Genomic DNA, 18,793 nt, shown 5'->3' on the forward strand with positions numbered 1-18,793 from the left:
AAAATGGATCGATCTTATTAGTTGAAACGGATGGTTTCTTCTTTTTTCAGTGTGCTTACGCTGACTTCAGCGGGCTAATTATTTATACCTATTGCACAAAGCGGTAGACAAAGAAGACAAATTTAAAATGTAGCGATCCTGTTCCTGTTGGTGGGGGCGAGTGGTCACAATGGACTAACCAACGGCAACCGAATCCACGAGTGACCCTACTATTGGTTCATCATTACCCCCCTTTCCGTTTTCCATGAGAACCACCCGTTTCAACCGATTGGATCACCTCATTTTCCTTTTGCCTCCTTTGTCTATCGTTTTGTCTATCGATTTAAATAATTAGCCCATAGGTCCTGAATAAAAATGTTTATCTCGTGAACAACGGAGACCTAAAATGATTGTTTATGATACGACACTCTTGAAAATGTTAATTTCTTTCATGAAACAGGACAGGGATGGCTATCAATCACCTCGTTGTTATAATTAACTTGCTATTGATATATTTACCTTTTTATTTTAACTGCCTAGAACTGATCTACTATACAGCCTAATTACAAACCAAGTATATGCTCCGTTAGAAATGACAGCAATAAGGTAGAACACTGGACCTCCGTAAAAACGTAACGCCTCGAGAATCTTAAAGGATTCGACTACTTTAACTCGAGGGAGCTGTTTTTGCCTAATCGGAGAAATGAAGGGGCGCAACACTCTGTACCATGGAGCATTTCTTGTGAGGAATAAAGCATGGTCCGCGCGCTAATCTGGGGCTGCTAATCCGCGGACGGTTGGGCTATAATAGGTCCTACTCTCACCTCACCAATAGGATTGCTTAGTCTCCTCTGTGTTCTCTTTGTCTATCACTTTCAATAATCGTCTCTCAGGATAGTAAAAGCATCAGCACACAGTGCATCAAATCACGACGAATTCGACTTTAGGAGCTGAAAATCGTCCTTTTCCTCACGAAAGAACGTAACTGCATTTCGATGTTGCCTTTCCTCGCGCAAAGTAAATTTTTACCGGGATAATTTGGGGAATTTTGCACCGAAAATTTCACTAATTTTTCCTCTGGTCTCAAGTAAAAATCGCACAAATTTTCATCGAAACTTACGATGGTTTATTCTCGTAAAAATTGAATTGTTCAAGTGAATTTTGCAACACTGGAACGGAGGTACGTTCCGTCGTGCGGAAAACAACGAAATGACCTGTCGGCTGATCGCAAGCTCAGGAGCGCGGGAGTAAGGTATGCAACCCGCCGCACGCTGGTGCGAAGATAAGGCGTAAGTTAGGCAACCGGCGGGGCTTGGCTGCGCAGGTCCGGCGTCCCGCTCAGCGAAAGTGCTCGGCCCGCAACAGACCCTCCGTTGATGAGTGGTGCGTGGTGGTGGTGTGGAAACTGGAAAGTGCGCCAGGGATCGCCCTGTCCCCTCTCGTCGTGTAAACAATCTTCGCGGACCTAGAAGACCGAGACCCGGGATTTTGGCCCCGCACCGCGGAAAAGCTCCGATCGAAAGGTGAGTTGATTTGTGCCAAAATCGTTGGCCAAGATTCCTCGATTTTTGCGATCGTCACAACACCCGCGGCTCGCGCAGGGCAGCCGACCAACGCTCGACCTGCTTTCGTGGGGACAAAGGGATGGTAAACAAAGTTCGGATTGCAGCACGCAATTTCACATTTCCCTGCCAATATTGTGCCCCAAAACGGTGTAAACTATGAAAAGTTCAATTAAGATGGGAGAAATGCCAATGTCATGTGCGACAGTGAAATTCAATAGGAATGACTCCGTCCGTGTTTATATTCACCCAGCAGGTGTCGGAAAATAGGTGTTTATTTCATGCTTAAAAGTCGATTTTGGACATTTCCGTCATCTGCATCTTTTTGCTCGTAAAATTTTGAAAAAAAAAAACTCACTTTAATTCCTATTTTATTTAAACACCAAGAAATGCGGCCCGAACTTATGTAACAAAGTGGTAAAATAGTGCTGAGTCCACACTATTTTGCGGGGAAAACAAGGTCAAAGAGTTCAGAAATTTCAATTAATGTCAAAATCTACTGATGAGTCTAATAAGGCCCAAAACGCTATTGATCTCTCAGCGTGCCCTCAACTTAATATTCCAATGCAAAATTGAGTTAGCTGAACACTCTCCCCCCTAAATCTTGCACTGGTAATTATTAGGGCATAAAGTTTTTTTTTACTCTAAATTGAATTTTTTAAAATTTTCGCCTTGATTTCTATTTTACCACTCTGTTTCTTACATTTTTTCAAGCATTTATTGAATGATCCATTCAAGCATGAAAAGTTCATATCAAGACCTTATTAAATGTCCATGGAACAATAGGCCAGAGAAAAAGCTCGAATTGCAGTGCGTAATTTCACGTTCCCTCGCCAAAATGTTGCGTCAAAACATCGTGCACAGTGAAAAGTTCACAACTACAGCGCAAATGGAGGGACTTTTAATTCATGTAGTATATGAAATGATAAAGAAAGACGGCTATTCGAGGGATGATCCGTGCTGGAGTGTTCTAAACAAATTTTCAAGTTCTTAACATTCATATTTTGTGCACGAATGAGATAATCAGAATCCTCTGGATCTTTGTGACTTTTTCCCTCAAAATCGGCAAAAATTGAGCCATATGTTTTCAGGGTTTATTGTTAGCACTTGCTACAGACATTTAAAACCAGCAGGATAAACTTTTAGTAATTTCCCGAGGAAAACACACAATTTTCTTTTTTCGTTTTTTTCATGTATTGGACGTATTCCTATCAAACGGAACGATGTGCATTATGACGTGAGCCCTGTTATGCACATATTCTTATGGGTCTCAGGGCTCATGTCTTGATGTCTGACCGCGGGAAAGGAGGCGGAACGTAGCGTTCCGAAGTAGATCACTTGATGATAACCCCACGGACACGATCAATGAATAAATTGCAGTCCTGTCTTGACCTTTTCATCGAACGCAAAAGCCAGCCAGCAATTATTGACCGTCTTACTGGTGTTCCGTTTCTGCGACGTTTTTTTCCTTAAATGTTTTCAAGAGACTCGTGTCTTCACTCTTCAGTGTCAGTGATTTAAGCATCTGAGCGATAATTAGATAATCTAGGTGATTATTGAATGAGACGTGAGATCAACAACAACGTGCTCAACTGCTCACATACTCGAATTGAAAAAGTCGCTCTCATTAAAAGAGATAATAAAAATTGATTTGAGTGAGCATGTACCTCAAGTGGACGTGATTTAGTCAAATCAACCAATCTATAAAGCTAACTTAAAATAAGAAAGCAAACAACGTGCTATCTAGTACAATGCTTTTGTAGATGCGCGTTTTTTCAACTCTCTATTCAGATGTTTGTTCTATTTAATGACGCTCATCTGTACGTAGATGCGCAACAAATCCAAAAGATCTGAACACAAATACGTAGAAAGGGTAAATTGGATATTTCCTAGACGAGAGAACGTAACTAAATTTCAATGTTGCAAGCGCCCAATTGCGAATCGTATTTTATTCAAGTCACACGTGTATAGCTTCTTTTAGTGTGGATATCGATGGTTAAGGGACAGTGTCGCCCATCTGCAAACTGAAGATTTAGCGAGACGAAGAAAAAAATTCGCAATTTTTGTAATTATGAGGCTTGATTTTCAATTTTTTCATATATTACAACGTCAATTAGAGCTTTGATGTGGAATTGGGAAAAACCTAAAAATATCAGCTTGCGTATTTTATACTGTAGAATACGACAAAGTCCCTAACTCATTTTCGCTCAAATTGTCAGTTAGGCGGTATTTTTCATTAGCTATCAATATGCCCAATTAACTGTCAAATAAAAAATCTTCAAATTAGGCTAGTGAATGACCTCCTTCCCTCCTTCTGAATCCTTTCCTTCAGTTTAGGTTACCTAACAGGATCTCCAGTGTCCCCCTACGCCCCGCTCTGCGTCCGCTCAGGGCCGCAGTTCTTTGCGTTGAATACACTTAAAAAAAGTTACAGGCTATATAGATATACCGTCCGTTCCGGGCTCTGAGGCCGAAAGTTCCGGGTGCTGGAGCCATAGCTTCGACTACTCCTGGTTCTCCGCCCGGAATTTGTGGTTTCCGAGCCCGGAACGCGGACGGTATGTCTATATCGCCCGTACGTAAGTACGGCCTTTCACGGCCGAAGTTTTTCTTTTCAGTACACGAGTTTTGGCCCATCATTTGGCAATATTCAAAAGGGAGAGCTGAATAACATGCATGTGTATGTATTCGAATACGTGAGTAATTGATGGCTGAATGCCCCGGTCCGGATCAATTGCTGTGAGAACTTATGTCTCCGCGCCAAGTGTTTGATACCCATGAAAAACACTTCTCATTGTCGGCGCGCCTTTGCAATAAAAGCGGCTTTCTCACGCGCCGAGCGTCACGCATAAAAAGTGAAATCGATCCGAACGCCTCCTTAAGCCTCCGCCATAGAATATTCTTCCAGCTCCGAGGACGAGCGGTCGATAACCGTTGAGGTGAAAGTCTTGATCTCCTCAGTGCAGAAATGACAAAAAGTCACTCGACACATTTTTGCTCACTGCTAAAAAAGAGGGGGTATCGATAAGGGCGTTTTTTGGCCCACCCTGCCTGAATTTCCACAACTCTACGATTTTTTGCTCAATGGGGGCCGAAATTTCTCGAATGCATCATGATTTGGTCGAGTCGAAAATTACATCGATTTCGACGTCTAGGCCAAACAGCTTGTCTGGTATGGTCATGTTAACAGGATGATGGAAGAAAGGCTGTCGAAAAATTCGCTGATTTTATTCCTCCTAAGTGGAGACGAAGGGGACGCCCAGTGAAAAGGTGGTGACCGGGGGGGGGGGGGGCAGAGGAAATGAGGGAGTGCCAACTGCCTGAAGGGCCTTAGGAGGATAGGGAACTTTGGCGGCTGAGTGTCGCAGAGCGCAAAAGAGCGCTATGAAAGCGGCTTCCATGTGTGTATCATGACTTGGTCAATTCCTGTCTCTTCGGGTAGGTCTAAATATGGGCCTGAAAGCCGATTTTGGCCAAAAATTGGATTTAGCCGCCAAGCCGCCATATAACTTACGTTTTTCGCCAAAATCGGCCTTCTGACCAATGTTTAGACCAGTGATAGGGCTGCTAGACCCAAAAAGAGATCATAAATGACCAACTCGTCAGGCATTCCATAAAAATATAGACCTTCAAAGAACCAAAACTCGCGGAGTTGAGAAAATTAAGGGTGGGCCCAAAAATTAACAGACCTTGTCGATACCCTTCATTTAGTTCCAAATAGTTCCAAACATTGCGCGCCACAGAATGGTTCAACAGAATGACTTTTACAAATGGCTCTTAGCGAGGGCAGTCTTCACTCCATCTTAATGCTGAATTGCTGTAACGGGGCGCGTGGACTTTGAAATTGAGTCGAACAGTACTTGCAGTTGATTAGTGAGATAGATTTGGTTATCCGACAATTCATCCTCTTCTTTTTTTCCAAATCTTGTTCGTTTAATATTAAAATTTTTAGCCCAAAATTGAATCTGGTCCAATGGAAGAGTGTAACCAATGGTGGTAGACGAAATTTCGAATGACGGTCGATGAATGGACACAAAATCGGTCTACCAAGACCTTCATGAGCTGTGTTCTTCCGATTCACTCTATAGGTAGTGAAACCATTTAGGCCCACTTCATTTCGTTTCTGTCTCAAGGTCACGCTTCGTTCATTCATAACAGTATCTACGATGGCAAGGTGTCCGATCGACTCGTCGTTGAGGCGTTGTCACCTCGAGTGGAACAGATGCTAAATCTGTTTATTTTTCGATGAAAAATATTTGATTTCCTGCCAGAATAGACAACGCAACAGTCAAAATGAGGTTAAACTCATGCATCTTTAATCTACCTGCTGACTATGCGGCGGCGGCCAGCTTTGGCACGATTTCCTTGTTTCTAGGGGGGTGTTTCGCGGCTGTAAATGTGTACCCACAAGATCATTGTCAAATCGTTCGCGGAAAATTATCACGCTCCGCAGACGAGCGTGAAATGATTATATTCCATTATTCATGTTACCTACATCAATTTGATGCGTTACCTTGCAAAGGAAAGGGAACATGCTCCCTTGTTGATTTTTACCATGTCGATGAGCGTTCCCACGCCCCCAATATCTGAAACTATATACGCGACGATGATGGCATCTCCAGCACGTATAGGGCGATTATATCAAAGCCGAGGTCAAAAAAGTAAGGTTAGCCTGCTGTTACCATTAAGTGCTGCAATTTTTCCAAATCGATGGAGTCCTTCATCCCCTCCCATAATGGGGGAAATATGGAGATGACAACGTCCCAGAATCGTCGCTGTTCTGGCGTAAGGGCGTAACTCGATTTCCACATGAGCCCCAGAAAGCATGTATTTGTATGTAAAGTGGAGCTTAAGTGGGAATTAAGGTACGTCCTTACGTCGGAGGAGCGACGAAATGCGATAACTATTTAACACTGATCTATATTGAACACTAGTTCGGGGGTGGGTGGTGAAACTGTACGGTTAAAATAGTATAATTTGTGTTCATCGATCTAGTTCTAGGTACACGAAATTATGAAAAAATAATTTGATAAGCATACATAATGTGTTATAATTACAAAAAGTAAGGGAAAGTAATTTCAACGACAAAATAAAAGGAACTTGTGCGTAGATATGAGGTAGCAAGCCAAGTGATTTAATACGACTTATGCCCTTTGAACTTATTTTATTTTAATCAAGGCTGAGGTGGAAATAGTAAAGTTAGTCCGCTACCGCTGAGGATTATCACGTTACGTAATTTTTAATTTCCAATATCTTTTTATCCTCTTGTATCTTTTTCTCAGGACTGTCGCATCCTCTTAAAAGATGAACATCTATTAGAAATTGCCTTACATATAAGTAGTATAGTTTTTCTGTGCCATGCAAAATTGTTTTTTTGCAAAATTTTCTTTCTCATCCAAAAATTATTGCTTAGTTTTTCTGGAGATTCGAAAAAACAGCCCTTCTCAAAATTACATGTTTAAGGTCTACTAAAACGTCCCTCCCTCAAATTTGAAACATGGAACTCAAATTTGAAACTGAGGTGTCTTCCTGAGACACGGAGATGTTAAACGAACGTTTTTGAACAGCGAACAGTAATCCTTCAAGACGGTTTGACAACAGGTTGAAATAGTTACGGGACGATCATAATATCGTGGGTGTGGCTCATCGCGTGACTACAAAGTTTTGACAGTTGAGCGAAAACCACGCGCATTTTACCGATTTCACACACTTCTGTGTACTCTTTGTGGTCTCGAATTACATCCATTGTCTTCAAGTTTACGTAAATGGATCACTCTGGTACACAGCAAAAATGTTCAGATATACCCATATTCACGAACACGTGATGAATTCGAAGAAAATTGGCTTGTTCAAATACCAACAATTAATCTTGAAGTGACTCTTAACCGCTGAACAGATTGTTAAAATTAAGCCTCTAGTCGTATATTTTTAGCATATGGTTAAACCGTTAACATCAAACTCAGATAATAATTATTGTCATTTTATTGATTTCTGAGAAAAAACAAATATTATTATTGAAAAATGACCATGCTCGTCAAATCTGCAAAAGGGTCATGTATACATTTTTCCGGTTCGAGATAGCACAAGAATGCACAGCATTTCTGGATCTGGAATTAGATATTTCTAACGTTTTTTCCATGCATTTATATCTGCATTTAACCATGTATTGAGAATAAAACCCCTTATACCCCCTTAAAAATATAAAGACAAGCGGGTATCTCAGAGGACACTTACTACATGTTTGATTCACAATACGCTAAGAAAGTCTAAACTGTGCTAAAAATTGACATTTAAAACGCCTTCAATGCGTGAGTTATACAGTTTCTTAACAATCGCATAATTATGTCTACGTTCAGCTTCGGCTATTAGTTTCTAGCTGCGATAAGAGTGCAGTATTGATTCTTCGATTATTTCTACATTAAATAAAAGCATAATACCTATTTAATTTTTTTAAAGGAAAAAACATGTATTGGTGAAATAATATCGAGAAATCTGAACCTAGGACGGTCAATTTAAACAATACTTAAAAATATTGGATCCCTTAGCAATACAATGTTTCTAACTTTAAAATTAATGGCTCAATCTTTTTTTACCGATTCGTTCCTTAGACTGCATATCTAATTTCTTTATTCTCTCTCTTTCTCTGGCCTTTCTCTCTTTTCTCCTTTCCAGTGTTTTTTCTTGCTTGTTGTCAATTTTGTCGCTCATCTAACGTAAAGGCGTAACTCCATTTCCTCCGTAAATTCGGTGTTTATTGAAGGAAATGTGCGGCAAAATGTGAGGGCTAATTCGGCAATTTTCCTTAGCAAGACGGAACAGGACAGATGATTCATACCAAAATGACCTATTTGAATCCAAAGGGGCTATATTATCCATTCTGGCTTGGACCCTGAGCTCCAAACGAATACGTGTAAGACACGGTTCATGTCACAATAAATATAGTTCCATTTGATTTCAATACGTCCAAAATGTAGATAGTCTCTTCTTCGAGGCATTTCAATCGGACGGGTCATTCGTAAAAGCAAGTATGTCAATTTTCAGTTGAACCCTAAAATGCTGATATTTATACGGACCTTGGTGACCATCTAAAAATGGACATACACTTTCAAGAAGAAGATAAACCCGTTCAATTGGACCGCAATACGCTAAAGGGAAGTCTCATCAGCCGTTGCGAAATTTCATTGGATGGTTTATTATTTTACGGGAGAAGGGTAGAGCAGATTTTTTTTTTGAAAATTTCAGGGGATATTCTTTTGTGGCGTGAAGCAATTTCCTGAAATTTTCCGAACAATACGTACACAAATTCCCTGCAAAAAAAGAAAATGTTCCATGACATTTTTCAATAGCTGGTGTGACTTGATCCATTTCTGCTCAACGCTGTTCAATTAAGATTGCGTGCTCCACAGTTCCGTGAGCAGTAATTAAACTACAAGGATGCCAGGTTGTGTGAAAAATTCTGGATATCTTACATTGAATTTAATCGGAAATTATGCTGATTTTTTAGCGAAATCTGGCCCTAATGTTAAGCGATGTTAAGGCTGACAGAAGATCTCGCTGCAAAGGTCAGACGAAGCTTCGCGAGTTAAATTGTTTGTCGAGCAAACAAGTGTGTTGTCACGCTAGGGAGATTCTACACCTAGGAGTCATGGTTTGATCTTAAATTTGATGATTTCCCTCCTAATATGACAGGATAATTGATCAGAAACCAAGGTTTCTCTCAACGCAATAACACCCGGTGATCGATTCTGTAAAATCCCTCGGCCCACGCGGAAAACACGTATAGGTGTCCAAGTTTGTGAAAAAGGATGCAGGCTCGGACTGGCCGTAGGGCCAATATGCCATTGGCAAATACGACCCCTTGGCGCGCCGAAAACGCGCCTCTCTTACAGATGGTAAAATAAGAAGAGAAAAAAATTACGACCGAGAATATATGAAAAACATTTCTTAAATAAACGGAGGAAGAGAGAGTTAGCAGTAAAGAAAGGTGCTTTTAAGCATGATAGTGGCGAACAGAGGTTCAAGAACTACTTTCTGAAGCGTAAACACTTTTCTGTGAAATGTTCACCTTTTTGTCGACATACAGGCGCTTTATCATCCCCCTCCTTCATTCGCTATGTGCAATTCCCTTAGAAGTGATAGTCGGTTCGATTTTTAGACACACGCACCCTTTATAGACCTCTTGAGAGACCTTTAAACACATTTCTTCCTTTTCAAAATGGACAAGAATGTTTTCCTTTTTTTTTCCAATGGACTTTTTCCATGGATTTTTTCCCTTTTTTTTCCTTTTTCATGGTTGATTTGGACATACCTTCGCCTTTCTCGGGCAAACTGAACCTTAATTTATCTCGAAATTAAAAAATAAGAGACATCTAAAGTGTAAACGCGATACAACTATTAACGCACGGTGTATGTCCACATTGCATATGAAAAATGTAAGATGCGATGGCGTGAGTCGTGAACTCGCAATGCTCTGCTCTATGCTACTAGTTTGAAGCACCATTACGAATGAGACAAATGCAAACAAACACAATATGGAAATAGAGGGAGGAAAAGGGTGCGCGTTTTCGACGGCGCAGAGATACAACTATTCGTACTTGATGGACGTCCGTGCTGCATCTGAAAAATTGAAGGCGCGATGACGCGAAGCGTGAGCTCTCAATGCTCTGCTATATGCTGTCAATGAGGTGTCGCTCCGATTCGGGAGAATAGTTAAAAGAAGAGGCCCAAACACATCTCCTACCTGATGTAGTATCTTTAATTGTTTCGTCGGTCACCATGCGTTCTGTATGTGTATTTTTTTACGTGCTGTAACCAAGATATTGTTGCTGAATAAATAACTAAAATAGCAGGTTTTTAATATCAGTGAATAGGTGATGAAGATATTGATATTAAATTTTGCTTCTTTAGTCATCATTCACCAACTTTATCTTGGTTATCAAAATTTCTATAACAGTGTTGTTAAACCAAACATTTAAATTATCTTGCGCTCTGTTGGCAGATGGCGTCTTCGACGGAAAAGAAATCCGAAAACATCCCAAACGGCAAAGTGGAGACCGGAGCACACACGAAGAACTCAACCTCTCCACTCAAAAACCAAAGCTCACCCGACAAAGGCCGAACTTCGCCGGACAAAGGCCGGACCTCGCCAGACAAAGGCCGGACCTCGCCGACGAAAGGCGGAACCTCGCCAGACAAGGGCCGAACCTCCCCGCAAAAAGACGGCGGCGGCCCTCCTCCGAAGAACCAAGCGCCTGAAAAAGGCCGCACCTCGCCGACCAAAGGCCAGCCTCTGCAGCCGAAAAACGGCGACCGGGGGAACGCGCAGAAAAGCACGAGTCCGACCAAAGAAACGGCCAAAAACGAAAAGAGGCCCGAGGGAGTCAAGAAAAGCGAGCCTAGCCGACCCGGCAGGGACAAGTCTCAGGGACCAAAAGCCACCAAAACGGAACCAACCAAAGAACCCTCGGCTGCTTTCAAGTAAGTTTTCCCTGTTTTCAGATCACAATCAATTACTGGTAAAAAAAAACCTCTTGGACCAATGACGCATTGCATTGACTTAAGAATGCAGTTTCTTGTCGCCGGATTTATGAGTCTTGAACTCGTGTTTCAAGCGGATTTTCCATTGAAACAAGAGTCCAGACTCTTAAATCCGGCGCCAAGAAACTGCTCTCTTGAACCAAGAGGTTTTTTTTTTTTTTTTTTTTTTTTTTTTTTTTTTTTTTTTTTTTTTTACCAGTGATAGCATTTCGATGGCCCAAGTACAAAACACGTATCTCCAATTGAGAATTTGCCTGTGTTTGAAATTTAATGAATTTCGTGTTTAAGTAGAAACTACCAAGTGAACTGAACACGAGGATACCCTTGGCTCATAAATTAAGCAATTATTATGCCGCGCTAAGGAAGAACGCCGTATGAGCCTTCAGGCGTTGCGAATTTCCTCGGGCAAATCACTGATTTTTAGGAAAATTTTTGAATATTTTTCTGCCAATTTCTTAGATAATTTTGTTTGTAATTTGATCTAACGTGTCGGAATTTTTTAAAAAAAAATATTCATAATTTTCCTCAAAAATAAACATTTTATTCAAGGAAATTTGGCAATTCTCGTAAAATTGCACGAAATATTGTACAAAATTTCCAATCTTTCATGAGTATCTTTTTTTTTCCGCCATGCCACTTAACTCTTGTAACAATAGACGTCTTTTTACAGAGAAAAATTTGCACTATTCTCAAAATTCGGGGACACGAAATCTGATGGAAAGTTGATCACACTTTCTCAAAGCGATAAATGGATGAAACAAGCCAAAGTAGTCGATGGAAAGAAGATCACAACGACCGATACTGCAATCCATTTCAAGAAACTAAAGTAAGTGTTCTTAGTCTAAAATGCCTAGAGTAAGTTTGAAATGAGCAAGCGCCATCAATAATTATTACAGTAGGCAAGCAACATGCAGGGACTTTGTTTTATTAAAGTTTAGTAGGTTATCGCGGATGTTATCAGCTTCCGAGACGATATTTTTCCCTCTTTTAATTTGTTTTATTGATGAGAAAAATTGAGAATTCTCCGTGTAATCAGTGGTAAGCGAGAATGGCTTCGTGCAGGATCCGTCGAGAAAGCGGATTCAAAAAAGCTACACAAGCGTCCAAAGTTTCATCACAGCAGATTGCGGTGTCAGAATAAAATCAATTTGAGTTCACATATTACCGGTGCACTTAAAATAATCAGCAACTCATTGATAAATTTTTGATTATTTTATTCAGGAAATGCGAGTGGGACTTAACTCGAGGTATATGGAAATAAATTAAATGGAAAGGAACTACATTCAAAAAGACTACGTGATTCATTGGTTTCTTTTTATTTAATTTATTTTCCCATGGTTCCTTCCAACTTAAAGTCGTCAGGCGGGTCGATAATCATGATTAATAGACAAAGCGATAGACAAAGAAGGCAAAGAGAAGATGAAGCGATCCGATCGGTAAAAGCGAGTGGTTACAATAGACAAAGGAGAGAAGTAATAGACGTTAGTCTATTACAGTGGACTCTCGATAATTCAAAATTGAAGGGAATCGACTTTTTATTCGAATTAGCGAGGTTTCGAAATAAAAAGAGTTCGAATTAAAGAGATTTCATGTGGAGAAATTTCGAATTAGAGAGGTTCGAATTATAGAGGGAAGGCGCCATCTGAATTCGAATTATATAGGGGCAAATGGACGGATTTACGCCAAAAGGTCTTTAGGTCAAAGGTCAAGCTCTTTCAGATACCCAGATACACAAACAGTTGACTTCGAATTGTAGAGGGAATGTACCGTCTTATTTCGAATTATAGAGGGAGGGTCATATTTACTTCCTACACTTCGAATTACAGAGAGAATTTTCGTCGCAATTTTGAATTATAGAGGGCCGCGCCAGCCTAAAAATTTCAAATTAACGAGGGGAGTAAAATACATTGATTTTCTTCGAATTATCGAGAGATTTTCAAGGGAAACAGACTTTCCTTCGAATTAACGTGGTTTTCGAACTATCGAGGTTCGAATTATAGAGAGTCCACTGTACCTCTCTCCCGGCAACCATGGCAACCCACGAGAAATTTTGTAGTTAGTTCATCATTCTCCTCCTTTAACTATAACTGCTTCCGTTTCAACCAATAGAATCGTTCCATTTTCCCTTTGCCCTCTCAATTCGTAGCTTTGTCTATGAATTTCAATAGTTAGCTTGGAGTTGGCAAAACGACGCAATTCTACGACAATCACCACTATTTAATTGTACTAACCACTTTTTTGTTTTCCGCCAGGTCGATGAAAGTCTCACTGAAGGATTACAACCAGTTCATAGAGGACCTGGCCAAGACGAAGGGAGTCGCGGCAGACGAAATTCGAAATAAACTGGCCGATTGCGGGGCACCCGCCGTCGGTGGAGCAGGGGTAGGTGACCCTTTTACGAAAGTTTGACCAGCCAGCTGATTATTGAAATTGACCAACAAAACTATTAAGGACAAATGGAGTGATCGCATCGGTTGAAGCGGGTGCTTTTACAGACGAACGGGGAAAATATTGGAATAACTATAGGGATCTATCGTTGTTTACCTTTAGTTAGTCCTCTAGGGGATGCTCCTTTTGGCTGCTTCGCGACACAACCCCCAGAGAGCGTAAAAAGTCGTCTGAGGCCCGAATTTCCCCTCATATTCCCGCTTTTCCGCTTTTCCGCTTTTCCTATCGAGAGCTCCGAAAATCATGAAAATCTGCTGGTAGAAGTTTGAAGCGCCGTGGCCAAAAATGAAAATTAACATCGTTTAAATGGAAGAATTCTCTACTTTATCACGCAATAGAAAAAAAACCTAGGTCATGTTTCCAAAATCTAAGTAAGGTTAGATCATTTGGACACCAACACTTTTCCGACAGCCGCAAAAATCATTGAAATCGTCGAAGCAAAACTGTAGAACGAACTGTGGCAAAAAATGAAAATCTAGGGGATCAAAGAACTTATAGCAATAATTGCTTGGGTCTCAATTCTCCACTGTAACCACCCACCTCCACCGATATGAGATTGCTCTGTTTTCTTTTTGTCCTCTTTGTCTACTGCTTGGTCTGTCAATTTCAATAATTAGCCTGCAGTTGGACGAACGCATACGGCTCAGGATTTTTCGATTGCAACTTCTTCTCGGAGGCCTAGGATAAATCGAACCCCCGTTAAACAGAAAGAAACAAAGCCATATCAGTTATTGCCATTTAATTGAGCAATTTAAGTTTTTACATGAAAACGGCCATGCTGATTTTTGCGCAATTTTTAGTGAATTTTCTGCATAGCACAAAGCAAATTCCTTAAAATGTTCACTAGAATCCGCGCAAACGTCCTCTGGTAGAAAATTAAACTGCCCAATTAAAGGCAAAAACTGATGTGGCTTGGTATACCTTCCTGCTAAACGCGGTCCAATTGGGCCTCATCTTGCAATAAGGAACGGCTATTTCTTGCTTTTTATAGAAATAACGTATGTACCACTTGATTCTCTGAGCAGATAAGTGCTTTTTGGATAGGCCAAAAATAGTAGCTCATCAATATTATAAAATGCTTCTATAGATAAGCAACTCTTATTTCTCCAGGCTCTCTGCCTCTGATTGATATTTATTTTTTTCTCTTCCATTTTCAGGCTGAGAATAAAAAGGTAGAGGCAACCGTGAATCGATTAACCGACGTTTCAAAATACACCGGATCGCACAAACAACGTTTCGACGAAAGCGGGAAAGGAAAAGGGATCGCCGGCCGAAAAGATGTCCCGGACTCTTCTGGCTACGTCCACGGATACCAAAACAAAAATTCGTACAACAAAACGCATTAGCCCCTTCTTGGCTCTTAATGCTTAAATTTGTAACATATATGATCTCTCGAATCTAGATAATTTTTGTTATTTTTACTGTTCTCAGAATTTTTTCGTACTCGTGATTTACACTTGTATTATCACTCTCACTTCTATAAGTGTAAAGAAGTCATACGCGAAAACTAAACGATGCTGAAACTAATTAAGTGGGGGTTCTCTTTGTGCAACGCTGGATTTCGTCCATTCAGATGCGTGTTAAAGAAATCGATAGCATTGGCCTGACTGTCGAAATACCAATTTCCATTGCGTAATCATAATCATTACCTTCTCAACGAGAAATATAAACAATTATTTTACATTATGAGGTAGTATTACAGAATGCATCGACAGTTTAAAGGCATATTTTCATAATCTCTATCCCTATTTCAATGGAGTATGTATGTGCTTTTGTATCGATTTTATGGAAAATGTTCTTTAAGGACTTCCAAAAAATTACACAAAATTGTGTAATTGTGAAAACGGTGATTGGTCATTGATTGAATTTATGAGTGAAAAAAAAGAAGAAAAAACAACTTGCGGAGCCCTGAACCACGGTGTTTTGTAGCTCTGCGGTCTCTTTAATAAAATCGATAGACAAAGCGATCGTCAAATAAGACAAAAAGGAATGGGTGTGCCGCGGATTGCCCTTACAAAATCTATTAATTGGCCGTATTTCTGCTAAACGGAACTATGTGCACTAAGACATGAGCCCTGAGACCTATAAGAATACATGCATAGCAGGGCTCACGACATAATGCACATAGTTCCGTTTGACAGAAATACGTCCAATTACCTCCTTTGCCCATTGCAACTGCCCGCCTCCACCGATTGATCGCTCCGTTTTCCCCCTGTATTCTTTGTCTATCACTTTGTCTATCAATTTCAATAATTAGACCACTGAGCTACAAAACCGAGTGATCTAAGACCTGTAAGTTGTTCTAGTTTATTTTTTTTACCAGACTTCACAGTCTAAACTGATCACCGTTGTTGCTCAAAATTTTGCGTAATTTGTTTAACTCTTTTAAGAAGATACTCTCAAAATTCCGAACGAAAGTGCAAATTAATATTCTATGGAAATAGGATTGGAAATTTTGAAAAATCCCAATGGAGCTTGGTACTTCCGTATTCTCGCCGTGTCGTTGCGTTTTTCTATTCCGTTTTCGTTCTCTTTTAAAATCCGACGAAAACAATGTCAATTTTTGCAAGCTGGCAACGATGGGTTGCATCCAATTTTTTCAGTAAAACAATCGATGTTGATTGGGAGATTAGATAGAGAGATAGAATCTATTATATATACTGAATCAAACGGAGGAAAAACATTGTTATCAATTGGTAAACACCGCCACTGGACCAAATTATGAAATAATGAGAGCCGTGATAAGAGAATAATTCATACATCCCTTTAGATGCACCTCGTAATTGAAAGTTTTGATATTTAATTTGGACCCAGAAAGTACACAGAGTATCTTGAAAATATTCGTATTGCTTCCCTGACACGTACTAATGTTGGTTTTTGTTATTCGTTGTCTATTATCTGTTGTTCTACCATCAGTAACCCTGTCTTTCAGTTGATTCTATTTTTGTAAACCATTTCACAACACTATTTAATTGAAGTAGAATTTATTTTTATCATTGTTATATCCAAGATTATTTCGCAGCAAGATTTACACGTGTGGCCTTCAGCTGATTGACTTGTATCAACAAAGGACAAATCATTTGATAGGACTTGACTCAACACATTTTCCCATTAATATATAATTTAAAACTAAAGGAAGGTTTGGTGATATATGCTGTCGCTCGATTGAAAGAGGACTCTGCATAGTTCGGTTTGCACAACCGAATGTGCATGCGCTTCGCTGGACAGAATTTCGGTTAAGGAATCGATTTTCCTTAATGTATGCTTTCACTCTCAGTGAATGAACTATTTGGTGATATAGTTTCGAATATGAAGTACACAATGTGTCCGACACAAACATACAACGAGCGGGTTAAACGCTAATATTGAGGAATCGTTTAATCAGCGCGACGATATGAAGCCGAGGAACCCTATTGCCGAGATGACATTAAAGGCTCCTTCAATTCGACGCACAGCAACAATCATTACAATAGAGACATTGTCTCGCAGGATCTCCATACATCATACATGTGCATTTGTCTTGAAGGCCTCGTGTTCATTCAAGACTTCGGAATTATTTTCTCGGTCAAGAAAATTTATAAAATTTTAAAATAGAAAATATTGCATAAATGTCTGTTTTTGGTCTTACACCAGTTACTTTTTCCCAAAAAGTTGAATTGCAAATTCCGAGAAATATTACAATGCTTTTAGTTCCATTTTGCAAAATGCTGTCCAATCATAAAACGAATTATCTAAGTATGTAAGTATTAGCGTATTCAGGAGGTCATTATCATATCTCTTACTAAAACAGCCTTAAAGTGATTCCAGGACTTTGAGGATCATACGTGTAAATCTTGTTTCTCATGATAGTATATTTTGAACAAAACGTACCTACCGCTGCATTGCCCTTTGTGTATAATTTTAAGTTTTTCCCCTAAAATAGATTCTGATGCATTTAAAATCTATTCTTAAATTTTTTTCCTTCCTTATTTTGGCTTAGTATACGCTTCAGCTTCAGTTGGCTCATAGAGTGAAATTCAGTTAAGGTGTATAGTAATGTATAGCAAAATTCGCGCATAGGTGTAGTTGACGGGGTAAAGTTTGTTTAATGATTTTTGTAAATATGCAGAAATCAATCATCGTTCTGATTATCTTTGTGAATGTAAATTTTACAAATATAATCTGGTAAATGTTTCATGTGTGAACTATTTTTTTATTTACTACTTAACAGCTGCTGTGTTTGCTAGGAAGCATACAGGCTAAAAAATTACCCTAAAAACTATTGTCAGAAAACCTCCATACTTAAGTCCATTAAGAATTAATTTGGCACTCATAACATGAGAGGAGTACTTTTAGGGCAATGAAAATCAGGAATTTCCTCCCTAAATCTCTGGAATGGTCACAATTTTTTAATAGGTTTATGCCCTTAATTTCTTCAGTTTCACTGTCCAAAATCATTCACCGTTTACTTCAAATTTTCTTTCTAGTCCATTTGGATATGTCATATGCACGATTATTATACGTTACTGAAACAAGGTCATCATAGTTATAATTAGGAAGCATTTCCTTTTGAGACAACAAAGATCCTATCTAATACTGCAATAGGCCCAGCTAAAATCCACGGCAATCAAATACCATCTCAAGGCAATCAAAATGATTCCATGTGCGTGTTTCAGAGGATCTTTTGTTGTTTGAGGGAAATTTGTATTGACATCGATTTTCTAGGAAGCTTCGCTGCTCTGAGAGAAAAGTTCTTTTTTTATTTATTTTTATTGGTAGATATTACCATTGTAAATGTGTATGTCATAATTTAATTTGAACAATTTTTTCACAATGATCATAAAGGAACATTCTTATCATGCACTTATGATTTGCAGTATTTGCTAGCCCTTAAATTAAAGGAAGTCATAACGCATGAAGTCCACACTTTACGATTGTATTGTAACAGACCACTTCTCATTGAAACCATGAAATTATATATTTAGGAAAAATCCAAGCATTTAATGATGTATCATCAGCTTTTATTAAAGAAATACTTTTTTTTGTTACGTAATTATTGAGTCCATTCCTTTTCTTGCATCTGTTCCATCCTTTAACGCTTGAGTTTCAGCAAGAGTGTGAACTTGTGGAGGCTCATTTTGAAGAGTATGATAATAATTATACCCTAACATAAATGAGAGAGAAGTTACTCCACCGTGGTTTTGCCTTTTAAGTACCCGAAGGGCTTTCAAAAATCCAAGTGCAACTTTGTACAAGTGGGTTTATATTTTGTCAAAGCACACCCACTC

General features: G+C 39.4%; 1 protein-coding gene across 1 annotated transcript; it reads left to right on the forward strand.

Moving 5' to 3' along the window:
• Nucleotides 1-1,181: 1,181 nt before the first annotated feature.
• On the forward strand, nucleotides 1,182-18,558 carry LOC109036478 (tubulin polymerization-promoting protein homolog). The gene is made up of 5 exons (XM_019050721.2): nucleotides 1,182-1,502; nucleotides 10,540-11,018; nucleotides 11,749-11,904; nucleotides 13,331-13,460; nucleotides 14,684-18,558. Exons 2-5 carry the CDS (start codon nucleotides 10,540-10,542, stop codon nucleotides 14,870-14,872), a joined length of 954 nt encoding a protein of 317 aa, XP_018906266.2. The 5' UTR covers nucleotides 1,182-1,502; the 3' UTR covers nucleotides 14,873-18,558.
• The last annotated feature ends 235 nt before the right edge of the window (nucleotides 18,559-18,793 follow it).

The sequence above is a fragment of the Bemisia tabaci genome, chromosome 4 (assembly GCF_918797505.1).
Source record: "Bemisia tabaci chromosome 4, PGI_BMITA_v3".
NCBI classification, from domain to species: Eukaryota; Metazoa; Arthropoda; class Insecta; order Hemiptera; family Aleyrodidae; genus Bemisia; species Bemisia tabaci.